This window comes from Vidua chalybeata, chromosome 24 (genome assembly GCF_026979565.1).
Source record: "Vidua chalybeata isolate OUT-0048 chromosome 24, bVidCha1 merged haplotype, whole genome shotgun sequence".
Classification (NCBI taxonomy): Eukaryota; Metazoa; Chordata; class Aves; order Passeriformes; family Viduidae; genus Vidua; species Vidua chalybeata.
The window spans coordinates 6,443,481-6,470,096 of record NC_071553.1 but is presented as its reverse complement, the minus strand read 5'-3'; the positions used below and the strand labels follow the sequence as shown (position 1 = coordinate 6,470,096).

General features: G+C 53.8%; 4 protein-coding genes across 4 annotated transcripts; 3 read left to right on the top strand and 1 right to left on the bottom strand.

The window, feature by feature from the left end:
* The first annotated feature begins 6 nt into the window (after positions 1 to 6).
* GUCA1A (guanylate cyclase activator 1A) lies at positions 7 to 4,150 on the top strand. The gene is made up of 4 exons (XM_053964031.1): positions 7 to 361; positions 2,353 to 2,502; positions 3,013 to 3,103; positions 3,416 to 4,150. Exons 1-4 carry the CDS (start codon positions 164 to 166, stop codon positions 3,574 to 3,576), a joined length of 600 nt encoding a protein of 199 aa, XP_053820006.1. The 5' UTR covers positions 7 to 163; the 3' UTR covers positions 3,577 to 4,150.
* A 5,074-nt stretch (positions 4,151 to 9,224) lies between these two features.
* Positions 9,225 to 12,629, bottom strand: GUCA1B (guanylate cyclase activator 1B). The gene is made up of 4 exons (XM_053964025.1): positions 12,426 to 12,629; positions 11,113 to 11,262; positions 10,119 to 10,233; positions 9,225 to 9,518 (listed from the first exon to the last, which is right to left on the bottom strand). The coding sequence occupies exons 1-4, from the start codon at positions 12,627 to 12,629 to the stop codon at positions 9,391 to 9,393; spliced, it is 597 nt and encodes a 198-aa protein (XP_053820000.1). The 3' UTR covers positions 9,225 to 9,390.
* Positions 12,630 to 17,536: 4,907 nt separating this feature from the next.
* IRF6 (interferon regulatory factor 6) lies at positions 17,537 to 24,778 on the top strand. Its single transcript, XM_053963914.1, has 8 exons — positions 17,537 to 17,648; positions 20,789 to 20,965; positions 21,815 to 22,019; positions 22,428 to 22,550; positions 22,654 to 22,800; positions 23,024 to 23,416; positions 23,793 to 23,911; positions 24,207 to 24,778. Exons 2-8 carry the CDS (start codon positions 20,792 to 20,794, stop codon positions 24,426 to 24,428), a joined length of 1,383 nt encoding a protein of 460 aa, XP_053819889.1. The 5' UTR covers positions 17,537 to 17,648; positions 20,789 to 20,791; the 3' UTR covers positions 24,429 to 24,778.
* Positions 24,779 to 25,472: 694 nt separating this feature from the next.
* On the top strand, positions 25,473 to 26,589 carry C24H1orf74 (chromosome 24 C1orf74 homolog). The gene has a single exon (XM_053963915.1). The coding sequence runs from the start codon at positions 25,488 to 25,490 to the stop codon at positions 26,286 to 26,288; it is 801 nt and encodes a 266-aa protein (XP_053819890.1). The 5' UTR covers positions 25,473 to 25,487; the 3' UTR covers positions 26,289 to 26,589.
* The last annotated feature ends 27 nt before the right edge of the window (positions 26,590 to 26,616 follow it).

Below are 26,616 nucleotides of genomic sequence, written 5' to 3'. Positions count from 1 at the left end.
CTGGAATCTGCACAGCACCAGGCACTTCGGCTTCTCCTGATGCCCTGACCCTGCACTGCTGGGGACGTCTGGGCTTTGAAGGCAGAACTGTGAGATTTCTGTTCCCCTAAATTTCACAAAGCCTCCGTTTTTGGCTGCAAAGGGACCAGCACGTGGTGTGGAGATGGGGAACATGGACGGGAAAACCGTGGAGGAGCTGAGCACCACCGAGTGCCACCAGTGGTACAAGAAGTTCATGACAGAGTGTCCTTCTGGCCAGCTCACCCTCTACGAGTTCAAACAGTTTTTTGGCTTGAAAAACCTGAGTCCGGCAGCGAACAAATACGTTGAGCAAATGTTTGAGACGTTTGACTTTAATAAGGTAAATATTGTCCTTCCCACTCGGGCGTGCAGGGAGGGGCCGTGCTCTGCTCTGGGATCCCGTGTGCTGGGGCTGGCAGGGTGGGAGAGGGAAACTGCTCTGGGTAAGTGCAGCCTGATTCACTGCGGCCTCATAAAATCTAGAATCAGTTCTGGAACGTGAAAAATGCCAGCAAAAAAACTCCTCACCCACTGCCTGCCCTGCAAGGACACAGAGGCTTCTCCCAGAACTGATATTTTCCTTTTAAAACAGTGGGTTTTTATCTGGCAGTCTTTGATCCCTTTAAAATGAAGTGCCCTTTAATCCTGAAAGGCTGGATGTTGTGACAGCCACTGTGAGGACAAGGGCTGCATTCATGCAGGGACAGTGAGTCCCCAGCACGGACTGGGGCTGTTTGTGTTGTTTGAAACTGTAAATGGATTGCACTGGGATTGATTTTATGCCATGGGATAGGGAGCTCGGGCTCCCTGTGGAGAGACTTTGCAGCCCAGGCTGTGGCTGTGCTGGACCCCAGAGTCCCAGAGCAGAGATTTGGGAATGCAGTCCTGCAGCAGGGATTTGGAACGCAGTCTTGCAGCAGGGATTTGGGAATGCAGTCCCAGAGCAGGGATTTGGGAATGCAGTCCTGCAGCAGGGATTTGGGAAGAAGATGGATGCTGTGTCTCCAACAGGAAACTGCATCCTCCTCTACTTGCAAATGACCTCAAATTGCACCTCCTGTGAGATGAGGAATCTATTTTATGGCAACCCAAAGGGCTTAGTGGCATTAATCCCATTGACAAAAATGCAAATCGGGCCCTAAATCCTTCAGGTGTTTGGTTTGTGCCTTGGCCTTTCCCTTGCTCACTGCCCGTGTTTGAATGCATGCCTGAAAAGGGAATTGATGCCCAGGAAATCCTGCTGGGAACGGGGCTTAGCAGTTATTTGTACCTAATCTGGCTCCTGCAGCAGTGGGATAAAGCAGATGATCCCCTCTGGAAGGCCCTGGCCCGCGGGCAGTGCCTTTGTTCATTGACAAACCCTGGCTTACGCTCTGCCCGAGGTCTGTGGTGGGAATCGTGGAATCACTGAGGCTGGAAAGGGCCCCCAGGACCACTGGACCCAGCTGCTGGCCCAGCTCTGCCGGGTTCAGCACGCACCGTGCCCCCGGTGCCACGTCCACACGGGCACAGCAAGAGCCATTTCCCTCAGACAGCCCGGGAACGCTCCGCGGTGGGCAGGAGGCATTCCAACAACCTCCTGGAAGCTGTGAGCGTCACGGGCAGTGTCTGGGGGCACTTTGGTGGCTGTGAGCTCATGCCAGCAGCTTTGCAGCGGTGCCGCCGTCCTGGGCCCAGCCGGACACTCAAACACCGCGGCACGAGCTGGGGTGGGCAAACACCCGCGAGGAAAGGCACAGATAAAAGTGTTTGTGCTCCAGACGTGGAGCGGGAGCAGAAATGGCACAGGCACAGAGAAACACCTTCCCAGCCCGAGATGGCAGCAGCGTGCTGGGGTCACTTCTGAACGTACTCCTCTCCTGGAAATGAGACCCCTGGCAGGAGAAGGGAGCTGCGGGTGTGTGCAGGCAGGATGAGCTTGGGTGATTTATCAGGGTTCATCTGCATAAGCCTCTCTGACCTCTGAATTCCCGCTGCTTTGGGCTGGTAATTAATGCCTGGCGTGTTAATTCCCTGAGCACAGGCCAGCTCCCAGTCCCCAAGCCAGATCCACCCACCCAGTCCCTGCCTTCCCAACATCGAACGGTCCAAGGCTGGACTTGATGGTCTTGGAGGCCTTTCCCAGCCTTTATGATTTTATAATTCTATCATTCCACAACATTTCTGCACAGATTCAGGAGGAACCTTGGCTTTCACCACTGTGCTCCACAAGCCTCTGGTCTCAGGGTGGAGGGACCAGCTCCAGGGGGAACTTCAGAAGTGACCAAGGCAATCCCTTACTGCCTGACTCTGCTTTTAATCTCACCTCAGCTTCTAACCTTCTGCTTTTAGGATGGCTACATAGATTTCATGGAATATGTGGCAGCTCTGAGCCTGGTGCTGAAGGGGAAGGTGGATCAGAAGCTGAGGTGGTATTTCAAGCTCTACGACGTGGATGGGAACGGCTGCATCGACCGGGCTGAGCTGCTGAACATCATCAAAGTGAGTGGGGCCAGCTCTTCCACTCCTGCCACAGAGGGGGTGCAGGGAGACAGAGAGGCTGCAGCGGGAGCTTCCAGCCCAGGAATTCCATGGTCACTTAGCAGCCACTGCCCAAGCCTGCTGCTGTGCCTCCCTGGCTGGAGCTGCCTCCCACAGCCCCGGGCACCCAGCACCCCTTGTCCTCTCCTGGCAGCCTGCTTAACCCTGTGCACTGAAACTGGGGCTGAGATAAGCACTTGAACTTAATCTAAGGGTTTTCAGAGGTGAATGGCTTCTGGCTTATCCCAGCATGCCCACTAAATCTTGTAAAGCATCCACTGCCTTTTTAGGTGATTTAATCTCCAGCCTTTTAGACAGGACTCATTCCTTTCGAAGCCTAACTGCCTGAAAACAAGTTTTAGCCCTGAAAAAGCATTTGGCCTTTCCTGTCTGGTCATTTGGCCACTTGTTCTGACGGGCACACACACCTGCAGAGCTCTCAGTAATGCCTGTGCCCCTCGTCCCCTCCAGGCCATTCGATCCATCAACCGCTGCAACGAGAAGATGACGGCGGAGGAGTTCACAGACATGGTGTTCAACAAAATCGACATAAATGGAGATGGTGAGGCCCTCCCTCGGGCAGTCCCTTCCCTGCACTCCGGGCTGCCAGAGCACTTCCTGCTGCTGGATGTCCCAAAACACCAGGATGGGGAGAGCTGGCAGAGGGTGGCTCGCTGTGGAGGTTGAGCTCCCCATCCCCTCTGGGCTGCCCGAGGGGACGCTGCCCACAGCCCCTGCAGGGTGGGTCTGTGCTGGGCTCTGGGGCACCATGCACGGTGCTGAGAGCCCGGTCTCAGGGTCTGTGCCAGTCCTGGGGGCGCAGGGAGCAGCCGGGCTGCGGCGTTTAACAGAGCTCTGTGGACGTGCCCTGCAGGCGAGCTGTCCCTGGAGGAGTTCATGGAGGGCGTGCAGAAGGACGAGATGCTGCTGGACATCCTCACCCGCAGCCTGGACCTGACCCACATCGTGCGCCTGATCCAGAACGACGGCAAGAACCCTCACGAGGGCGGGCAGGACGCCCAGGCTGCCCCGTAGCTCCCGGGACGCTTTCCCCTGGCCTCCCCTGGCACCGCCGGCTCGGATGGGGCCGTGGGGCTGTGGGGCCGCAGCTCCCCACTGACAGACCTGTGCCCGGGCAGCGAGAGGAGAGGCCTCTGCAGGGAGGGCTGCAGAGCTGGGCTCGTCCCACACGGACCCGCAGAGAGGGGACAGCCGGTGCTCCCCGGGCAGGGGAGCAGCACCAGCCTGTGCAGGTCGAGAATCCCCAAAATTCCCACCGAGGCTGTGGCCAACACCCCCCCAGCAGGGTCCAAGCAGGGGCTGCCCATGGCTTGGCCCCGGTGAGAGGGGTCCTGGAAAAGCAGACTTAAACCTTCTCCTTCCATTTGTATTTCCAGAGCAAGCAATCAACAGTTCTGGTCACTCCTTCCTTCACTCGCTATTATTAATCAGCAGTGATTAGTGATGATGTGAGATAAAACATTCATGAGCTAGAAAAAGGGGAGGGGTGAATGCAGTGGCTTTTCTATGTTTAAAAGCATTAAAAACATTGAATGGTGCCTTTTTTTAACAACCTCCTGGACTGTAAGGAAACACTTCTCCCTGAAGCATCTAGAAGGAAGGAAGGAAGGAAGGAAGGAAGGAAGGAAGGAAGGAAGGAAGGAAGGAAGGAAGGAAGGAAGGAAGGAAGGAAGGAAGTCCTTCCAGATAAGCAGAACCAGCAATGCAGTAGCCTGAGAGGGAGCTGTAGGACTGTTCATGTTTTCCCAGCTGGCAAAGGAGCACCAGGAGGTTTTGACCCCCTTGGCTGTGTGGGTTCTGGAGGGGGGAGCTGCTACAGAGGGTGGGACTCAGCTCAGAGCACGCAGTGCCCGAGGATTCCTGCCAGGCCCAGGCTGGGGTCAGGGCAGTGCCCGGGAGGTCAGCCCAGGCACCCCTTGGTGCAGCCCCCGGGCAGGGCTGCCAGCCCAGGGCACAGGGCCCCGGCAGCCGGGCTGAGGGAGCTCCTCACCCCCGGGAGCACTCCCCGGTGTGTTGAGGCAGCGCAGGACACCAGGAAGGATTTCTTGCCCAGCTGAGAGTTTTGTTATTTAGCACTGGGTGTTTGCAATTCATAAGCAGCTTCCTGACCATTTCTCCTGTGTGTCTTTTTGACTGGACAGAGTTCTACCTGGAAGCTTTTGTACTTCCAGTCCTACGGTGTGCTAATAAAGATGTTTTACAATATTATTTCAGGTCACGCTTCTTCTCTCTTGCAATCAACCCTTCTGTTTCCAGCAGGACAGATTTAGTGGCTCTCACAAGTACAGAAACAGCTGCTCTGGGGTTGTTCTCGGGCTCACAAACCACAGCACCCTGGACAGGAGCCCTTGTTGGCCAACTTGTCCACTCACAGCACTGCAAGAGGGAGCAGCTGCAACCCCTCATTAGAGGTGGGCTGAGCTGTTTACTCACAGTGTAACTCTCTGGCTTACAGCAAAACCAACTCCCCCACAGATGACCAGCACAAAACTCAGAGCCCTTTGGCTCTGCACCAGCACGGGGAGGGAGCTGAGCTCAGCGTGGGCTTTGTGAGCACCCTCCCTGGGCACAGACGCCGTCAGCCCTGCCCGAGCTTCCCCCGGCCTCCCCTCTGCACCCAAGGGGCAGCAAGAAGCAGCTTTGACCAGTCAGATCTCTAGTTACAAAGGCAAAGTTGTTCTAAAAGGGCTGTCCCTGACCCATCCCTGTCCCCATCCCTGTCCCCACCCCGTTATCCCATCCCGTTATCCCATCCCATCATCCCATCCCATTATCCCATCCCATTATCCCACCCCTGTCCCCATCCCATCCTATTATCCCATCCCATTATCCCATCCCATTATCCCACCCCTGTCCCCATCCCGGTTTTTGGGGCCCCTCCGCTCCCCCCGCGCTCCCGCCATGTCCGCCCGTCCCGCAGCGCCCTCTGCCGGCCGCGCCGGGAGCAGCGGGAACGCGCCGGGATCGGCGCCGGGACCCCAAAACCCGAGGGAATGCCCCAAAATACCCCGAGACCCCAAACCCGAGAGAATCCCCCAAAACACCTCGAGACCCCAAACCCGAGGGAATGCCCCAAAATACCCCGAGACCCCAAACCCGAGGGAATGCCCCAAAACACCCCGAGACCCCAAACCCGAGGGAATCCCCCAAAATAACCCGGGACCCCAAACCCGAGGGAATCCCCCAAAACAGCCCCGGGACCCCAAACCCGAGGGAATCCCCCAAAACAGCCCCGGGACCCCAAACCCGAGGGAATCCCCCAAACCAGCCCTGTGAACACACCTGGAGCGCGATGCGAGAGGCGAGGAAAGGCCACTAAAGCCATCCTCTCTCTAAATCCGTTCTCTCTCTAAAGCCCGACTCTCCCCACGCCCCTTTCCCAGGTTTCGGCTGCTCGGCTCCCGGAACATCCTCGAGTGCAGGATCTTTAAGGGTGAAGCACTTGAGACACTTTCTACGCTCCTGAGGTGCACTTTGAAGAAAAGAAAGAAGAGAAAGGGAAGAAGGAAGGAAAGGAAAAGGAAGGACAGCAAGGAAAGAAGGAGAAGAGAGAAGAGAGAAGAGAGAAGAGAGAAGAGGGCAGGCAGGAAGGCAGGAAGGAAAGAAAGGGGGGAAAATAAAGGAGGAAAGGGAGCAAAAGAAGGAAAGGGAGGAAGGAAAGGAAAGGAATTTTGCCATGGCACAGCTGAGCACAGGTGCTGTAAGAAAACCACAGAGACCACAGGCAGCGCCTGCAGTGACCAGCTCGGGGCTGAGGAGGTCACTCTGGCTTTCCACAGGACGTTTTCGAGGGGAACCTGCCCACAGGTGCCTCGGGAATGACCTGGACACAAAGCCCGGGCAGCCCCGAGCCCCGGCGGAGCCGCCCCTGCCCAAAGCTCAGCTCGGAGCAGGGCTGAGCACAGAGCTGCGGGCAGGGATCCTCTCTCCTCCTCAGCCTCCCATCCCTGCTGCTCAGCGCTTTCCCCAGGGATGCATCTCCCGGAGTATTTTAGGATGAGATGTCTCCTTGGCTCCTGTTCCCTCTTCCCTTCAACAAGAGCCTCAGCTCCAGCTTTCCAACCTGATTATTGCCCGACTGCAGGGCGCCGAACACGGAGCAGATGGTAGCCCAGAAAAGTCAAGTGGCATTTGCCTTTTCCAAGCTATCCTCCTTCCCAGTTTAGAGCAGAAAGAAATCCGATCAGTCAAATCCAATTGGAGCTGGGCCCTAAGTCTGGAAAACGGATTATGCAAATGCCTGACATCAACAGCCGGGTGTGAGCGCTGAGTGGAGCTGGGGAGGAGATCAGGGCCTTTATAGCCCGGGCTTTAAAATAGCACCCCGGCCAAAGCACCTTGCGATTTCTTGACCAAAGATTACACAATTGATAAGAGGAACAATTTTCCACGGCTTCTGCCAGCTCTGACACAAACGCAGCCCCTGCCCCTCCATCCCACACCTCCCAGGGCACAGGACCCGGAACCATCCAGCTCCTGTCCTGCTCAGTCCTGGCAGGGCTACCCTGGGGGCACTGATTGCAGCAGTCAGCTCCCTTCCTTTGAAGCACCTGCTTCCAGTTCCATTGAGAAACTTTTTTTTTTTTTTTTTTTTGAATTATCCTCTCAGGTTTTTGCTGTCATCACACAAAAGTTGAACAGAAGAGGCTCCTTCCCTACTCTGCCTCTGCAACAGCATCGTCATCTCTGCCTTACCTCTGTCTTACCCAGCTGTTCCACCAGCTCCTCCCCTAAATTCAATATATCACACTCACAGGCTACAGTTTCAGTCAGGTGCTTACACAGCTCTTCACCTAATTAACAAACAGATTCTAGGAAACAAAGGGTTTTAATAAATATTTCTTTATTCAAGTCGTGTTTTACAAAACTTCCACCAACATCTGTACAAGTGCTCGCCAGGGGAGGGCTGCTGGCCTGGGCGTCCCCCGGCAGCCCCTGCAGAGCCTGGGCTGACCAGGTGAGCACAGCTGGAGAGTCTGCAGCATTTCAGTGAACCAGCAAAATGCAGCTCTATGAACTAAACAGCCTCTCTAAATCCGTGCAGGGAGCAGGCTGCGTTACCTCGGCTGAGATGCTGAAATGTAAGGAATTCTTAGAGATTTGTATCCTCCAATGAAAACATTTTTTCACAAGCTGGAAAATCAATAAAAGTGAATGTTTTCATCCAGGCTCTCAAGTCAGAACTCAGATTTTTCTTTCAGATCTTGAGCTGATAAACTATTGACCAGAGAGAGCTTTGAGCAGCTGCCTCAGAGCAGCAGAAAGCACAAGTCTAATCAGCTCTGATAAGTCAGCACACCACAAACTGCTCAGTATTTACAGAGAACTCATAGAAAGGCTATTTCAAAGTGGAAATGTGCACGATCTGAACTCTAGCACTGATTGTGTGTAATCCTGAGCACTTCCCCATGGAATTTAAACACTGGGTAAACTGACAAGACCACAAACCAGCAAACTAATCAGCTAATGACAGCTACTACAGTCCTAATTAAAGGCCACAAAAGAGGGGTTGTAAATCTTTTCATTGGTATGACCTGGCCCACTGATCCCATAGGAAAATTAAAATGGAACAGGCAAGCTCATGGTATTTTCCTGGGGGTTTTTCTTCTTTCGAATGAACCGGTAAATCCAAAAAAGGTGAATCAAAATATTGATTCAAATTGTTTTCCCACATACCTCTGCAGAAACACGGGTTAGAGCAGCAGAGCTCAGCCTGCAACTTGTGTAAATGCTGTATCTGTAGGCTGGGGCGAAATTAAGTCCAGTGTAAAACCACTGTACTGGAATTTTTGTCACTTTTTCCACTTTTCAAGGCCAGTTTGGACAGGGCTTTGAGCAATCTGGTGTGGCATCCCTGCCCAGGGCAGGGGGCTTGGAAATCGAGGGGTTTTAAGGTTCCTCCCAACCCAACCCATCCATGATTTCTGATTCTGTGGCCCTGCCAGTGGAGCAGCACAAATCCTCTCATTGCAGAGGCACTGCCAAGCAAAACCCTGCTCTTCCCTCACCTCTGCTCCCACACTAAACTCTTCCCAGTGCAGTGAAAATCCCGGAGCTCCCCGGGCTCATCCACTCTTCCCAGGGCAGGAAAAGCTGTTCCAGAGTGAAGATTCCTGAGTCACACCTGGGCCGTTCTGTGCTCTGAGTGGGGCTGTGAAGTGTCAGCGTTTGGAGTCAGCATCTCTCAGCCCCTCAGGCCTCTGGGCAGGCAGAAGGAGCAGTCTCTGGTCCCCAGGAAGGGGAGGAAGGAGCTGCTGCTCCTCCTGCCCAGCCCTGACGCGTTTTCCCTCGGCTCTGTGTGCTGTCCTGGCCACTGCTGCGATCCAGTTCTCATTTTTGGTGGTTTTATCATGTTGGTCCGCAGGGATCTGCCACGGGCAGCAGTAAATGCCACAAAACACACGCAGAGCCCCTGCCCGTCCCACAGCTGCCCGTGCTGGTGCTGCGGGTGCCCGAGGGAGCCGTGCCTGCCCCAGCCTGCACTGCAGACAGCACCGCCGGCTCCATCCCTCACTGCCCAGCCCCAAACCTGCTCAGGCTCTGCTGCAGGAACCCAACACAAGTTTGCTCCTTGGGGTGTAACCAAAAAGCAGAGCTGGCAAACACAGAATTGTGTACACAGCAAGACTTATTCATGGGCCAGAAATAGTCCCTGGGTACCAGCAGGGCTCAGCACGTGGGTTTTACATCAGAGATGACTCCTTAAACCACTCCGGTTTTCATCTGGATGCTGAGTTCGAATTAAAAAGGAAAGTCACTACCAGGCTAGAGGAAGGGTCACACTCGGGACTCAGCATCACCATTTCAGCTGTGTCAGACCCCAATCTCTCAGAACAAAGCACTCTTTCTCCTCTGCTCAGTGATCCATCCCCCGGGGTTCACATCCATTTGCAACATCTTCATCACCCACTTGTCCTTCCTGGCTCCATCAATGAACTCGTCAAGAGACAGCTGCCCTGTGGGTGAGAGCAGGGCACAGATGGGCACTCAGAACCCCGGAGATAAGAGAGGAGGAGGCAGCATTCCACCTCAGTGTCAGATAAAATGCTAATCAGACCATCTTAGGGGATCCCCCAGCTCTGCGGGCCAGGCAGCTGAAAGACAAGGCAGGGGCTGTGACCCAGCGCGTCCCCAGCGGCCCCACCCCACGGGACGCTCCGGCTGCTGCAGGGGCTCACCCCGGCCCCTCCAGGACCCGTGCCAGCCAGGTCCTGCAAGTCCCTGCAAGTCTGACTGGAGCCAGTGTCTTCACCCAGCCCTGTGCTGGCACCGGGACCTGCCCTCTGCTGCTGGGGCCGTCAGGGTGGCACCACAACTGACCGCCCCGGCAGCGACTCCTCGGTGATTTACATCAGAATAACAACGAAAAAGATTTCTCCCTGCCCCACCAAGACTCTTTTGGCTCTGGGGAGCAGAGCAGAACCAAGCCCAGCTGTCCACTGTGAGAAACACAAGAGAGCCAAGTGATCTCTGGCCAGCCAGGATCAAAGGCAGCCAGCCCAGCTCCGGGCAGCTCTCACCAGGCAGGAATGCAGCCCGTGCCACCCATCACTCACCATCCCCGTTCTCATCCACCAGCTGAAATATCCTGTCCACCACCTCCTCCGGTGTCAGCAGCGGGGTCCTGTCCTCCACGTCCGACCAGCACACCTTCTTCAGCCTGTAGATAGACTGAAAGGAGCTCACAGATTAGGGAAAGGACTGGAAGATGAAAAGCAGTGAACTCTGCTGTCATCCATCGCTGTGAAGGTCTTTTTCAAAGGCTGGGGGTTTAACCTTTCTGGAAAGATCTGCCCCTGAGCAGCCTCAGATCTGGAATGGAACCTCTGGCCTCATGCCTGCACATTAATTACCTCATTTGCTCTGTGAAGCTGCTGCCCTCCTGCTCTCCTTACACTCACTGGTCAGACCTCAGGGCTCCTTTGCAAAGAACAAAGGGAGAGTTTCAGATGGGACAAATCACAGGCCTTGAGTGTGATTTTCTGCTGACATCCAAAGGCAGGCACATCTGGACTGAGCCAGCCCTCTCCCTGGGGAAGCCGTGTCCAGGCTGCACATCAAGCCTGTCTCAGCTCATATTTTGACCCACAGTTTCTGCTCCCCTCTGCCACAGGAAAGGGCCAGGCTTTATCTACTCCTCCCGTGGCACCAGCTGTCCCTGGTTACCTTTGCTGCTTAGGTTGAAGGGTTTTGTCTAAAGTCTTCCCAGAGAGAGGATTAGCAGTGGCCTCGCAGTTGTGGGCACTTCTTGGCTGACCTCAAAACTGTAATGGAAGGTGGCCCAGACAGGCTGCCCTGCTCTCACACCTGCTGCTGCAGGTGACTGGCTGCTCACCTTCCCTGCTGCCCACAGGGCAGCTCCTGGCCTTCCCTGAGGTGCTCACGGGGCATGAGCAGTGCTTCTCAGGGAAGAGCACAGGTACTTGTGCCTGGCTGCCTGCTCAGCCCCACAGCATCCTTGAAACCTGATTATCACGAGCCCCATGCACCTCAGAACATTGCCAAAGAGCAGGGATTGCCTAAAGAAGGGATTGGGCAATGCCCGCTTACCTCAACGATTTCCAGCAGCTCAGGTTTATCTATGCAGCCGTTCCCATCCTTGTCATACACTTTGAACGTCCACCTCAGCTTGTGCTCCAGTTTTCCCCGTAAAACGAGATTCAAGGCAGCTACGTATTCCAGAAAATCAATGGTGTTATCCTGTGGCAACAGAGAAGCAGCAGCTGGTGACCCTTGGCTGGGTAGAAAGTGGATGGAAAAGTGCTTTACAGCTTCCAGAAAAGCTGGGTTAAAACTGCCACAAGGACAGGGCACGGGGCAGGGGTTTGCCTGGCACTCCAGGGAAGGTTTGCAGCAGCTCAGGGCCAGCAGCAGGCACAGCCACACCCTGTGCAGCCAGGCTGGGCTCCTCCCCTGCTAAAAACAGTCTCTGTCCTGTTAGGAAAACTCCTGTGAATTGGGAATGGGACTTCGTCTTCTATGCACAGTTTGCTCTGCTACCTTTTCCCCACAGCTTTCATAAGGGAATTTGGGACCTGAGCCTTTCATTTTTTGTAGGAATTTGGTTTTTCACAACTTGGAATTCTGAGACAAGCCTGGCCTGCCGACATCTTCCACAGCCTTTTTAAATCCTTTCCCACAAACTGACTTCTGCTGCCACTTCAATGAGATTTGGACCCTATTTTCAAAGGGAGCTTAAGGGAGAGGAGTTGATCAGAGATGAACAACTTGAGGCCCCTTTTCCTGTATTGATACAAGGAACAAACATCCCCACAGCTGGAATAGGATCAGGAGCTTCAGGAAAAGAATAATTGAGCACTTGGCAAGAGCTGCTCAGCCAAGGCAGCTGAGACCCAAAGCATCCCATGCAGCAGTGCAGGGATGCAGGAACTGTGGCTAAACCACAAAACCCACTTTCCCCAGGTGTCTCATGACAAATATGGCAAAGGGAATCAAAACCAGAGTGTCTGAATTGTTCAGCATCCTCTGCCTTTGGAAAGCAAAGCTAAAATCAATATTTTATTACAAACCACCCGCTCCTACCTGATACTGACACTTCCTCCAGCACACAAGGAGCCTGAGTAGGATTTTCCTGCACTGTAATTTCCCCTCTACCTCAACAGAGAAATATTTTTGCCATGTGGGAGCCTTGGCTATTTGAGGGTCTCAAAGTGTGACTGCCTAAGTTTCAACTTTTTAATCCACCCTTAGTCCCTTAAGGGAACATTCTGACCTTAATTTAGGAGGAGATTTGAGGAGATAAATCCAGGCCAGCCTGTGCTCCTTCTCCTGCCCTCGCTGCTCCCTCGTTATATATATAATAATATATAAATAAATAACTGTAAAACCTTCTCAGCACTTACCCCGTTCTTGTCAAAAGCCCTGAACATGTTCTCCACATACTCTGCTGCTTCCTGGTTGTCCTGGACCCCAAAGAACCGCTTGAACTCGTGCATGAAGAGGGTCCCACTGGGACATTCCACCACAAATTTCTTATACCATTCCTGCAGCTCTGCAACATCAATCTCTCCTTGCTCCCCTTCAGCATTGGTGAACTGCTGTCCCATTTTCCTCCACAAAGCAGGATAAAAACAGAAGGAAAAGAAGAAAAACCCTGCCAAAGTCCTTTGCTCTTTTTCTTCTCGCTGTCTCGTGCCTTTCTCTGATGTCAATGCTGTGTCTTGCTATGTCACCTTCCCTTTTTTGTGCTTTATTTTCTGTTCCTCCTCCCCTGCCCAGCTCCTGGCAGCTCCGTGTGCTCCCCAGGAGATCTCAGAGTGGCTCCTCTGCCCCAGAGCACTGAGCACTGGGCACGGATAAAAATAACTAAAGATCATTAGGAGATTCCCACCCATGAGCCCCAGAGACCTTCAGATGTTCTGAGCTGTGCCCTATTTAGAAGCAAACTCCAGGGGCTCAGGCTCTTTCTACACATTAATACCTCCCTGTCAAAGAATTTGGGAGCAGAGGTTCCCTGTACACACAACACACAGCCCCATTCTCTGTCCTGAAGAGTTTTCTAGGGGGAAAAAAGGGATTATGGGGGAAGGAACATTAATCTTTGCAATGCTGGCTTGTATTACCTGCCTGGGGGGGCTGCTCAGGGCTTCAGTGAGAGGGGGCATAGGAAAAACAACAGCTACAGAGAGGGAATCCTGAGAAAACAAACATTCCACAGAAAAACCTGCTGATGGATTAAATTAATGGAATGCCTTCTGTAGGCTGTGAGACAATTAGTGAAGGCACCTAGATACACACTTATTCCTCTTATTGCCACATCTCCTTCTTAAAGCTTTAAGCTAAGAAGAGCAGGAATTGTTTATTTCCATATTTTTAGAGCATATTCTCTTTATCCTTTGTGTCCATGGAAATTCTCCTGCTTACCCCTTCCCCCTGGAGCTCATTTCTGGCTTTGGTGACAGACACAAAGTGCAGCTCTTCCCTGGGCTCGCTCCTTGTCCGGCGCACTCCGAGCCACGGCTCAGCCCCTCCTCTGGCACACTCAGAGCCCTTTCCTTTCCCCAGCAGCCACCAGCTTTTCTGCACGCCAGACCAATTGTTCTGAACCCAGCCATTATCTGTGTCAGAGGAAAGAATGACCTGAGCTATAAATGTGCCCAAGCCAGCCCAATATCTTCATTAAGAGGATTGGAGCAGCATTAATAGGAAACCATAGATTCTCTTATCCTACATGCCAAGGCCCAGATGGATTTAAGCTGCTCATTTTTTGGAACTTTTTTTGGTGTTGGTTAGGTAAGAAGAGCCTCTCTCATGGAAGAATACTGGTTAAGAGCCTGGCTGAAATTTGAATTTGCTATTGCAGAACAGTAGAGCAATTCATGCTGCACTGCCAGAGTGGGATTTGGTCTCCATCCACTCACACCTGCAAGTGACCCAGCAGTGGTACTGTGTATATATATTTATATTTGTATTTATAAGTATATTTATATTTCTAGATGTATATTTATATATCCACAGAGATTTGCAGGAGTCTAACACAACCTTACCCCTTTACATGTAAGGATACCCAGGCAAGGTTTGATTTCACTTAAAAGAAGAGCAAAGAGAGCACAGACACAACACAGCAGAAGCCTGGAGATGAATGGGAAGGGCCAGGGAAGTTGCCAGAAAATTTAAGACTGTTCTATTTCAGTTAAAGCATTTTTATCTAATGATATTCTTATCTATCCTCGTGCCTAGAAGAATGCAACACAATAATGAACTCAACCCTTCCTTTTGGGAGTGCTTCAGCCCCTGACTCGGAGATGCCTGGTGCACAGCAGAGCAGCTGTGGGGCTGCCCACCAGAAAAACAGCAATAAATCCACCCCCCCATTTTCCTCTTCACTAGAGCTACTGGACAGAAGTATTTGGTAGCCACAGTCATGTTTATAAATGATTTTATATAATGTTGGAATTATCTTGGCTGGTGAGGCCAGGAGTTCACAAAGAGCCCCAGGCTACAGAGGGGCTGCCAGGACAGGGTGGGAAGGATTCATTCCTTTTTCCTGCAGCACAGCTGGGGAGTTTGGGATGTGCTGGGGTGAAGCCTCTCCACCATTTTGTGCTGCTCTCCTGCACGGAGCTGCCTGCTGGAATGTGAGTGCTGAGAGCACACAGCAAGACTCCACATGCCCAGGACATTGTCTTGACTCATTGCATAATTTTGTTTTGCCTTATGGGAACTTGGTGATCTGTTCCCAGGAGAGAAAATGGTTCCTTTTTGTTTTGATGACTGCAATCTTCTCCAGCTGGGAACAAAGGGCTGCAAGAGACCTGGAGTACAAAGCCCAGCTGCTGCTGTTGCAGGCATCATGACATACAATCGTGTTGATAAAATAGTGATATTAATTTGGCACTGAAATAAAGTAAATCCCATAGCTCCTGGTATGAAAATTCCTCTGCACATCCTCTGTGTGCTCTGCAGAGCTGCTGTCTCTCAGCCAGCAGGATGTCACTTCATAAGGTACAGTTTATCAGCCAAAAGTTCTCTTCATTTGATTAAAAAAATGATGCAGACAGAGGTAAATATAGGCAGAGAGAAGTAAAAACAAAAAGGGTAATTTCTAGAAAACACCACAGTGCAGAGGTTGGTGCTGTTTGTCTGCCCGAAGGAGCAGGATCAACGCTCTGTGTGTTGTGCCAGAGTGAACACTTTGGATGATCAGTTCCAGACAGGTAACGTCTGACTGCACGTCCTGCCTCATGAGTTATCCCTGCATTATCCCCTCTGCAGCTCCAGAGCTGCCGAGTTTCCCAGCCAAGAGCATGGAAAAAGACAGCTTATTTCCCGTCAGCTGCCTACCCCAACGTGCTGCCACACGCTTCAGCAAGGGCTGGTAGAAACTCAAGAGGGAAAAAAAAAAAAAAAAACACCAAACCCTGCAGAGGGCTGGGAAGACTCATTTGTTTGGCATCTGAGTCGGTGCTGGGAAGGCAGCAGAGGCTGTGGCAGAGGCAGCAGAGGCTGTGGCAGAGGCAGCAGGGTGCTGGCAGAGGCAGCAGGGTGCTGGCAGAGGCAGCAGGGTGCTGGCAGGCACAGCTGCCAGCCAGAGGGGACCAGCTGCAGGGACACTGCAGGGAGGACTGGACCCTTCTCCCAGGCTGGAGCTCCCAAGCTGGAGCAGTCCTCACCCAGCTGCTTTGCCACAGTGCTCCATTTTTTAAAATCCCCCAGCCCTGACCTGCCCCAGGAGCCCTCCTGCAGCTTGGGCATCTGAGTGTGCTTCCAACGGGCCCGGGAAGGGCAAAACCCTGCCCAGGCACGGCCAGCCCTGCCCAGCCAGCCAAGGCAGCCGGAGCGTGAGCAGCAGCACCGCTGGTGTCCCTGCCACGGCTCCCAGCTGCCCACCACAAACAGCCCGGAGCATCCTGACCTTGCCTGAGCCCCAGGCGGACAGAGGCGTGGACAGCAGGAATGCAGGGAGCTTTTGTGCTGGCCCGTCTGGGGAGAGATCAAAGATCCTTCAGAGCGTGGCCTGGAGTTCAGCCCAATACCTCCCCGTGTCTCTTCCCGGTTGCTCCCAAAATTGTCCTAGCCCTGCATGCTTTATACAGCAGGAATAACAAGGGTGTTTTACTCCAGGAGCAGCTGTCCCTTGATCTACACGTCAGGAATGGTCAGGTACCAATAACGAAACCCATCTCACCCAGCACAGGGAGCGCTGACCTCGGAGTGTCACATCTTGTCTTCTGCTTACTGCCACAAAGATTTTCTTACGAGCAGACCAACTCCTGCATGTTTCCTCTGAGTGGGATTCCATGCTGGATGAAGCCTGAAATATTTAATTTGCACTTGGTATCCAGCAAGGCAAACTTCCCTAGAAAAACAGTGAATTGTTTTGTCTCTGTGTGAATATCCCCAAGATTTTGTCTAGTTCCAACCTCTTGGTTCAGGACTGAGCTGTGTGTCTAAGTCAGCCTTCCCAAAGTCAGGGTTCAGCATTTTCCACAGTGTTCATGGTGAGAAGGAGAGGGAAATTCCCATTTTTTTTTCTGGTTCATTGAAACTGAAAGGTGAAGTATTGTATGATCCTTGAAACCAAGATTCACCACTGAGTCACGGTTCTCCACCTACGAGGAAAATAAATAAGACGCGAGGCTGGAGGGCAGGAGCCTGCAGAGGGACCAGGGAGAAGCTGCTGAGCCCCTTCCCAGGGGTAGGTGTGACCCCGGAGCGGGGATGGAGCCAGGGAAGAGGGACATTTTTATGCTTTTCACAGAAAAAACTGTGCGCCTGTGACTTTAATCGGGGTTTGGCTTCATCCTGTGTTATCATTGACTGGATATGGATTTGTACGGATGGATGGATGGATGGAGGACAAGAGCAAATGTACTTAGGTTGTGCTAGGGGAGGTTTCGATTGGATATTTGGGAGAACTTCTCCACTGAAAGGGTGGACAAGCACTGGAACAGGCTGCCGGGGGAAGCGGCGGAGCCAGCGTCCCTGGAAGTGTTCAAAACCTGCGGATGTGGTGCCAGGGGACACGGTTTGGTGGTGGACCCGGCGGGGCTGGGTTAATGTTTGGACTCGGTGATCTTCGAGGTCTTTTCCAGCCTTAATCATGCCGTGATTCTATGGCTCCGCTGAATATGCTTTGAACTGCGAAAAGCCCAGGAACTGAAGGCTTTCTTTCCAAAATATTCCATTTAAAAAGCAAAGATACCGTGCTTAAAAGCAAACTTCCTTTCTTAAATACTCCATTTACCAGGGGAAAAAAAAAAACATATCCCGTTTGGAAGTTTCCTAAATACTCCATTTGACAGGACAAGGGTGGCGGCAGAAGGGCGGGGGTGCGGGGCGCTCCGCTCGCCCCGGATCCCCGCGCGGGGTTCGGGGTGGATCTGCGGGAGCGGGGCGGGGCGGGGCGGCGCGGCTGCGCCGAGCGCACCTGGGCAGGTGAGGGGCGGGGCGGGGCAGGTGAGGCGGGGCAGGTGAGGCGGGCCGGGCGCTGCGTGAGCGCGGCCGCCGCTGCCCGAGCGCCGCTGCCCCACGCGCGGGCCCCGCGGGGCGGCCCCGAGCCCCCGCGGGACGGACCCGCCCCAGCCCCGCGGACGGGCAGCCGGACGGACGGACAGACAGACGGGGTGAGCCGTGCGGGGCGCGGGGATCGGACGGCGCCGGCCCCGCAGCCGCCCGGCCCGGGAGCCGCCGGGCGCGGCCCCGTCCCGCGTGGGGCTCCCGGGCGGAGCGGGGCCGGTGCGGGCGCGGTGCGGAGCGGGGCTCGGGGCTCCGTGCGGGGCTCTGGATGCTGCAGTGGCTGGCCCCGGGGGAAGGGCGGCGGTGCGGGGGGCGCCGTGCGGGCCCGGGCGCAGGCGGGAGGGCAGAGCCCGCTGAAAACGCCAATTTACCGCTCCTTGCCACCGGCTCCGCGGGCAGCGCCGGGCTAGCCCCGGGCTACGCCTTCCAGGTCGCTGTAAAGCGAGGCCTAAAGTTAGGGCAAGGCTGGTGTGTTCCCCCCACGCCCTCACCCGCTGCAGTCTTGGGATCGCAGCTGTTGCACCCCAAATCCCCACACTTTGTGTAACAACTCGCACCCCTTCCAATTTCAGGGGCTGCCTGGCCGTGGCGGCGGCTGAGGTGACCAGATTGGGGTGTGCAAACTGGGAATTCAAAGAGTTGATCGTTTTCAGGTGTGCTGGGGACAGCAGGGGTGGTGGGAGGCAGGAGATGTACAGAGCTCTGAAATGTGGGAGCCTCAGATTCCCGGTGTAGGGAGGTGATTCAGCGTTGGATGGAAATTCAGCCTGTTTCTCTGTGAGAACGTTTGCCTTTGAAAAAATGAATACAGGCCCATGAAATCCAGGATAATATAGTCAAACAAAGGTAACGTGTAAGGAGAGGGGTCTGTGGGTTCACAGCAGTGAACCCCGAGAAGACTCTTCCATCTTCAGAGGCTTTAATGGATGAAGTGGAGCAGGAACTCTGAGTATATTTGGATCTGCAGGCGGGGAGCATCTGTGCAGCAAGGCTGAGTTGGGTTCAGGATGGTTTTCCTGGTGCTCCGTGTGCTGTCGGACTGTCTGGCACCTGACCAGGGCCCCGGGTGTCACCACAGCTGACCGGGGCTGTCCCTGACCTTGGTCACTCCTCTGCAGCCCTCCGGGGAGTGGCTGCAGGCTGTCTGCTCCTTCCTGACTTTGAGTGGTTCTTGTTGGGCTGAATGTCTCCGAGGAGAAATACTAATAATTAGGGTACAGGCAGTAATTACATCACTGACCAGAGAGCCATTAGCAGCACAGGGATGTGCTAATTATCCCTACACAGTGCCCAAATTGAGTGGGAATAAAGGGAGCTGGATAGTCCCCGGGTGTGTGCGCTCAGGAGCCTCCAGAGAGGGCCAAGCCTGCCTTGGCAGGGCCTGAGTGTGCACAGACATTCCCCAGGTGTCTGGCATTAGTGGAACCCACCGGATCGAAGTTGAAGGTTGTGAGTGGCTGACTCACCGTCTGAGCCCAGCAATGGGATTCAAGTTGATTTGCTCTCAGTTATTGTGTCAACAAGTCGTTGGTGATAAAAGGTCATAAAGCATTGTAGTGCGGAGCGCTGACAGACGCTGTCTGCGGGCCCAGGACAATCCCAGCCAGCACCCACCTTGTCACCCGACTCCTCTGCTGTGAGAGGGGCACAAATCTCTCCTGAGCTGGGGATTTGAATTTACTCTGTCTTGCAAACGTGTGTGCACAGCACGCGTTATTAGCAGGGACTGCTTGTAAGGTTAAGTGTAAAAGAGATGGTAGAAAGCAGCCCCACTAAGGATTCTTCAAAATGACACTTTTTTTTTTTTTTTCCGTTTCAAGAGGTATCAGTACCTGATTTTGGTTTCAATTCCAAGTCCAGGATTAACCTGGACTTTGTGTCTTTGCAAGCACTCTTCTGAAGATTTAATTCTGACAGCATTTTCAACATGGAGAACCACCACAGCAGAGTTTCAGGAACACTAAAATAATTTTGATGATTGCTTCCTGATCCTTTGCAGCTCCTGGGGAACAGTCTGGTAATGTGCCCACACATTTTCAAACTATTATTTAAAAATGGTTTGCAGTTGAAGCTGAACATTTTATTTGCAGAAAAGATAAACAGATAAACTGAGTTGTGTTTGGATTAATTTTGTGTGAGCGCTTGCCTCTGAATGGGATCTGCAGGTATTTGAACAAATAAAACCTGTTCCTAGACTAGTTCTTGGATAGGATTTTTTTAATCTTCTCCATCTCTGCTACCAGACACATTTTGCAACTCCTCCAGCAATATTCAGGGCTTATGGCAAAGGTTTACTTGTCATGTAACTGCTTTATTAATGGAAATATTTGTAATTTCTCACCTCTGTTTCAGCATTTACAAAGGAATATGGGAGATGCACCTTCTGAGCACACGTGTAGTGCAGAAATCCCCTCCCAAAATCGAAAGACACTGAATGTTGCCTATTCTTAGAGAGGGACACACGTTAATTTTGTTTGTTTGGCTTTGTTCTACACAAGGAAAATATTGTTGGCTGGCTGCAATTGTATGAGCAGCACAGGGCTACTTAACAAAAACATTAAGTAAACAGCAGTCGATTTTTAGCAGCAGTGCAGGCAGACCTGCAGTTCATGTCCTTCTGGATAAACATCCTGGTTATTACAGGTCACTGCTGTTTGCCAATGATTATGCTGCATTCAGGGCATTCATGGAAAAGTCATAAAATGGCTTTCAGAGTCTGAGTCTGGTAAAACAGCCCCTGTGCCTCAGCCTGGCCCCTGCACCTCGGCTGGGCCAAAGCCTCCCAGTCAGGTGAGCCTTTCTCCTCCTCGGTGTGAGTCTGACAGGACTGAAGGAGCAGAGATCAGATCAGCCCCTTCTCCAAGGTGTTTGTGGAGGCTTTGGAAACTCTGCTGCCTGTTCTTGCTGTGGCTTGTTGGTGCCTTTATCTCCTGCTCGGGATTTGCAGCCCAGGTCTGCTCAGGGCTCGCGCTCCGTGTGCTGGTCGAGCACAAATAAGGCGCTCTGGAACGCTGAGTGTGAGCTGTTGTCCTTGTAACAGTTCTGGGCCCCGCTTAGGAAGGTGTGTGTGACTCTTCCCACAGAGGAGTCACCCAGCTGGGTCTGAACTGGGGCTTTCAGGGTGCAGTACCATAAGAATAACAGCAGTTATACAGCACGGGGCCCTTCCTCGTTAAATGAATTCCGTTTCTTTGGAGCAAATGAGGCTCAAGTAACTCTAGCAGTGGCTCTGCTGTCACCCCTGCAGAACATGGCCCTCCACCCGCGGAGGGTGCGCCTGAAGCCGTGGCTGGTGGCCCAGGTGGACAGCGGGATGTACCCCGGGCTGATCTGGCTGAACCGCGAGGCGAAGCGCTTCCAGATCCCCTGGAAACACGCGACTCGGCACAGCCCCCAGCACGAGGAGGAGAACACCATCTTCAAGGTGAGAGAGGGGGGAGCTCGGGCATCCCACGGCTCTGGAGCAGAGACAAAGGGCTGGATTGTTGGCCCAGGAGCTGGGCAGGCATCTTGGGAGCTGTTTGCAGGCACATTTCATTTGTCTGACCTCAGAAAAGCCACTTTGTGCACCTGGATGCCAAGCCTGGCACTGCCTGGGATGGTGTTGAGTTCTTTAACCCTTTCCCACCACCAAAGGCCGGATGCTGTGTGATCCATGGCCTCTGGAAGATGACTGCTGTTGGCTTCATCTGCTCAGGCTGGGATGTGGTCACTGGCTTGTTCTTGGCAGCAAACCGTGAAATGCTGTTACGTAAGTCTTAAGAGGTCCACCACAAGCTCATCACAAGCACTCATTGCCGCTGTCCCTAATGTTCTTATCCCAAGGGATTCACTGTAACTCCCTGCACTCCTTTGAGGAATTTCTGGCCTTTGTCTTGGAGGCATCTTGGACCAGTAATCAGATTTTGGGGTGAGAGAGGGAGAGGCCAGCGGATGTCTGTGGCTGTCCTTCCACTCCATTTTAACCGAGTCCATTCCTCCTGCACAGGCTCCCTGTGAAAAATGACTTCTGGTGTTGAATCTGAGACCCACAAAATCTCTAACCCACAATTGTGAACATTCTTTCGGAGTTTGGATTTACATATTTTTTCCTCCACTTTCTTTTAATAGAAAAACTATTAAAGTGGGAATTTCCTTTTTTGTTATCGCAAGAGCTCTAATTAAGACTTCTGCAAGAGAAGGATTTTACGGTGGATTTGTTTGGAAGTTTGGTTTCTGATAAAAGCTGCTCTGTGGGGAGGGCTGGACTGAGCTGGCTGTACTTTGTCCCCAGGCCTGGGCCGTGGAAACGGGAAAGTACCAGGAAGGAGTGGATGAGCCAGACCCTGCAAAGTGGAAAGCCCAGCTCCGATGTGCACTTAACAAGAGCCGGGAGTTTAATTTGATGTACGATGGCACCAAGGAGGTGCCCATGAACCCTATTAAAATTTATGAAGTGTGCGACATCCCGCAGTCGCAGGGATCAATCATTAATCCAGGTGAGGGCCTTGCTGACACGGGCTGGCTCCTGGGCAGGCGTGGGTCCAAGGGAGCTCCTTCCCTCTCTGCATTAACTCTCCAGCTGCCCTTGTGCAGCACCAGCAGCTGCCAGGTGAAGCCTGTGCTTCAACTAAAAGGACTTTGTGCCATCCTTTAGTCCTAAAATTAAAAAAGCCGCACACAGTTGTATGTTTTCCTGCTAAACAATCTAATATTGGCAATACTGTGTCCTTTAACCTTCGCTTTCTGGAATTATATATTAAACTGGAATGAGCATGTTGTATGGATCAGATTTATCCTTTCTTTCTGAAATTTGAAAAATACACAAATTAATATCCAACATGAAGGTGATCTTTTTCCAGTGTTTCATGCTGATCATCCACCCACAAGAATGTGCTTGTTTGCAGGTTCCACTGGCTCAGCTCCATGGGATGAAAAGGATAATGATCTTGATGATGAAGAGGAGGAAGAATTGAATCAATCTCAGCATGTCCCAATCCAAGAGACATTTCCATTTCTTAATATCAATGGTTGGTGGCAGAGACTAATGTATTAGGGAAGGTATTTGTTAGTAAATTGCTGCATGTTTGAAATAAAATCTTGATTTATTGAGGAGTTTTTGCCTTTTTGTAGATTCTCCAATGGCTCCAGCCAGTGCAGAAAACTGCAGCCCTGAAACTGTGTGGCCAAAGAATGAACCTGTGGATATGGAAATGCCCCCAACGGCGCTGCAGCACGACTTCTTCAGCAGCCCCGAGCTCTGGATCAGCTCCCTGCCAAGTACGTGCATGGCCTCGTAACAATGCTTTTTGTACTTTTGTACCCCACAGAAAATGGTATTTTGCCTTTTTTCCCGTGGCTGTTTGTGAGTGAGTGAGGAGAACTTGTGTAGTTTAAATAGAATTGTGTGTGGTGTAAACATCCCCGTGAGGGCAGCAGGGCTTGCGTGGTGCCCCTGCTGCTGGTGCTCCAGGAGAGGCCACACTGATGGTTTCTCTCTCAGTGACAGACCTAGAAATCAAGTTTGAATATCGAGGAAAGGAGACCGGACCCACAACGACCGTGAGCAACCCGCAGGGCTGTAGACTTTTCTACGGAGAGCTGGGTCCTATGCCAGACCAGGAGGAGCTCTTTGGGCCCATCAGCTTGGAGCAAGTCAAGTTTCCAGGGACAGAGCAGATCACCAACGAAAGGCAGAAGATCTTCACGAGCCGGCTGCTGGATGTTATGGACAGGGGACTGATCCTGGAGGTCAGCGGCCACGCCATCTACGCCGTGCGGCTCTGCCAGTGCAAGGTGTACTGGTCTGGGCCCTGTGCCCCCTCCTCCACCACCCCAAACCTGATCGAGAGGCAAAAGAAGGTCAAGCTCTTCTGTCTGGAAACGTTCCTAAGCGGTAGGTAACTTCTGCTTCTGGAAAACAGCTTTGGACACTGGCCATGGCACTGTTGGGAAGGGCGGTCTGCACCGGACTCTGCCTGCATGCACCAGGTGTGGACAGCGGGTTGGGGCCACTGCTCCCCTGACTTCAGGGGAGCTTGGAGCGGGTGTGTGGCAGGAGAAGGGCACTGTAGACTCCTTTAATGTTCTGAGAGACATCAGAGGGCCTTGCTTTTAAAGAAAGCACTTCACGTGCAAGGAGTGAGCTGTAACTGTGTGAGAATGGCAGAGGACAGCGTGTAGGTAAGACCGGGGCCGATGCAGAGCTGGGATGTCATGGGTGTTTCCAGCCTGAAGAGCACAACCCTGCAGCACTCTGCTTTTCTTCCTAGAGCTGATTGCCCATCAAAAGGGACAAATTGAGAAACAGCCACCGTACGAGATCTACTTCTGCTTTGGAGAAGAGTGGCCCGATGGAAAACCCAGGGAGAGGAAGCTGATCGTGGTGCAGGTAGGGCACTGGGGCTCTGGGGTGACATGTGCCAGCCTTGTTTGCTTTGGGACAAATTCCCATGGATACTGAGACCTGTTCTTTTCTGCTGTGGCTTCTGACACCGGGAAAACTCCAGTAAGACTGGTGGTTTGGGAGAGCAAATACAAATGTGACATGTGCTGAATAGAATTGGTTTGTGAGTGCGGTTTAGGGAATTGTGGAAAAGCATCTCTGCATCCAGGACAGGGGCTCCTGCAGCGTAGCAGGGATATTCCACATGCCTTTAGGCTAAAAACGGGGACTTCTTCACCAGGTCATCCCCGTGGTGGCGCGGATGATCTACGAGATGTTCTCCGGGGACTTCACGCGCTCCTTCGACAGCGGCAGCGTGCGCCTGCAGATCTCCACGCCCGACATCAAGGACAACATCGTGGCACACCTGAAGCAGCTGTACCGGCTGCTGCAGAACCACCAGGAGGGCTGGCCCATGCAGGCCCCGGCCCTGCACATGGCACAGCCGCTCCCAGCACAGTGACCGGCCCTCGGCGTGCACCGCGGCTTCTTGCCTTGTACATACACAGAAGTGTTTCTTGACCAGCGCCTTGCCTGAACCAGAATAAACAAAACCTGTAAATCTCGTCACCTCCTACGATTTCAGCAGTTTGTGGTGCTTTTGTTTTGGAAGTGGTGCCAAATGGAGGGGATTACAGGAATACTTCTAACTCCTTCACCCTTTTCAGCTGTTTGCTTAAACAACCCCTCTGTATAAATCAGATTTCAATTCTGTAATATTTTTTAATCTGCTATAATACAATGTATATATACACTTGATTATTAGAGGGGGAGAAAGAAAATCTGTGCTCTATTAAACTTGCCTTGACAATATTACCTTGTCTCCTTTTTTTTCTCTTTAATGGGGCTGTAGCAGCAACCTCAAAGGCTGATACTCCTTACAGTGTGGGTTTTTTATAGGGATATGCATATATGCAGGCATTGTAAACGAATATATAACAGAAGGGGGTTGGAAGGGACCTCTGGAACTCCTCTTGTCTCCTGGGGGCTGATCGTTCAGATCTGGACAACCCTGAGCACTCAGTGATGGTACAGAGCTGTCAGCGGCTCCCAGCACGGCTCGGCACTGTCCCTGCATTGCCTGCTTTGTACCCGGGCTGCGGGTGCTGTCCCTGTGCCCTGCTTTGTGCCCAGGCCTGCCCCTGCCCGGCTCCCGGCCCTTCTCCCCCAGGTCCCTGCCCTTTCCCTGGCCACGGCGCTGCCCCTGCCCGGCTCCCGGCCCTTCTCCCCGGCTCCCGGCCGTTCTCCCCGGCTCCCGGCCCTTCTCCCCGGCTCCCGGCCGTTCTCCCCTGCTCCCGGCCCTTCTTCCCTGCTCCCGGCCCTTCTCCCCTGCTCCCGGCCCTTCTTCCTTGCTCCCGGCCCTTCTCCCCTGCGCCCGGCCCTTCTCCCCTGCTCCCTACCCTACTCCCCGGCTCCCGGCCGTTCCCCCGGCCGTGGCGAGGCGGCCCCGCCCAGCAGCAGGCGGCTCCGCCGGGGCCGGGCCGCGCTCGGGCCCGCCCCGGAACGGCGGAGGGCTCCGCTGATGGCCGCGGGGCCCGGCGCGCTGCCGGTGCCGCTGCTGGTGGCGGCGGCCCGGGAGGCGCAGGGGGCCGGGCCCGGGCGGAGGCGGCGGCTGCCCGCGGCCCGAGCGCTGCACGCGGCCGGGGAGGTGCTGGCGGTGGCGGCCGGGCTGAAGCCGGCGCTGCTGTGGGACTGCGGGCCCGCGGGCCCGGCCGAGCTGCGGCGGTACCTGGGCCGGCTGCGGGAGGCCGGGCTGGCCGCGGGCCGCCTGCACGTGCTGGGCGTGGGCGGCTCGGCGCTGGTGCTGCGGCCGGGCCGGCTCCGGGCCCTGCTCCGCGCCCGCCCCGCGCCGCTCGTGGATGTGTCGGCGGCGCGGCCCGGCCCGGCGCTCCTCGCCCCGGCCGAGGCCTCGGCCGTGCGCGCCCACCTCGCCGCCCTCCTGGGCCACCTGCGGGACGCCGAGGCCGCCGGCGCCGAGCCGGTGACCGCCAGCGAGGTTGCCCCCGGCGACTGGAACCTGTGCACCGTGGCCGGGGTGCTGCTGGGCTACCCCGCCGTGTACACCTTCGCCGAGGGCGCCGAGAACTGCCTGGCGCTGACCCCGCTGAGGGTGTTCACGGCCCAGGCCTCCTGCCCCCGCATTAAGGACGGGCTCAGGGTCCAGATCTACTCCTTCAGCGTCCCGGAGAGCCTCTGCGCCGAGCTCAGGGACGTGCTGGATGCCTGGTGCCAGGAGCTCAGGGAGGCTTTCGGTGCTCAGAGTGACTTCGTAGATCTCTGCATTTCCAGCGAGGTCGTGTCTCTTCCAGCGGTTGCCTTGTAAAGCACGAGCATACTCAGGCTTTTTAGCCTTCTTCACTGCGTCAGGGACCAAGGCAGAAGATCCAGTTCCCGGGGTGTGTTGTCGCCTGCATCTCTCGTGGTCCTTGAGCACTGAAGGCTGAATTGTGACAGTCACTGCAGGCCGGTGGCAAAACCAAACACATTTTCTTTTAAAGAAAAACGAGTGTGCTCCCAGATGCTCTGCTGCCTCGGTCCTGCCTGCCTGTGCATCGCGCCCTGCAAAGTCAGTGTGTATTTATTTGCAGTGGGCAGCTGAAGATTAATAAATGTTTTGAACACTCCGGTGCTTTGAATTAGTGAAGTTTATT

Bases quoted from the DNA above. Each gene is read 5' to 3' on its own strand.
- GUCA1B (XM_053964025.1), bottom strand. From the start codon at position 12,629: ATGGGACAGCAGTTCACCAATGCTGAAGGGGAGCAAGGAGAGATTGAT. The intron at 10,234-11,112 runs GTAAGCGGGCAT...AGCTCCTTTCAG, and splicing joins AGCTGCTGGAAATCGTTGAG to TCTATCTACAGGCTGAAGAA. The intron at 9,519-10,118 runs GTGAGTGATGGG...TCTCACCCACAG, and splicing joins GGTGGATGAGAACGGGGATG to GGCAGCTGTCTCTTGACGAG.
- IRF6 (XM_053963914.1), top strand. From the start codon at position 20,792: ATGGCCCTCCACCCGCGGAGGGTGCGCCTGAAGCCGTGGCTGGTGGCC. The intron at 22,020-22,427 runs GTGAGGGCCTTG...GCTTGTTTGCAG, and splicing joins GGGATCAATCATTAATCCAG to GTTCCACTGGCTCAGCTCCA. The intron at 22,551-22,653 runs GTTGGTGGCAGA...GCCTTTTTGTAG, and splicing joins TCCATTTCTTAATATCAATG to ATTCTCCAATGGCTCCAGCC.
- C24H1orf74 (XM_053963915.1), top strand. From the start codon at position 25,488: ATGGCCGCGGGGCCCGGCGCGCTGCCGGTGCCGCTGCTGGTGGCGGCG.
- GUCA1A (XM_053964031.1), top strand. From the start codon at position 164: ATGGGGAACATGGACGGGAAAACCGTGGAGGAGCTGAGCACCACCGAG. The intron at 362-2,352 runs GTAAATATTGTC...TTCTGCTTTTAG, and splicing joins AGACGTTTGACTTTAATAAG to GATGGCTACATAGATTTCAT. The intron at 3,104-3,415 runs GTGAGGCCCTCC...CGTGCCCTGCAG, and splicing joins AATCGACATAAATGGAGATG to GCGAGCTGTCCCTGGAGGAG.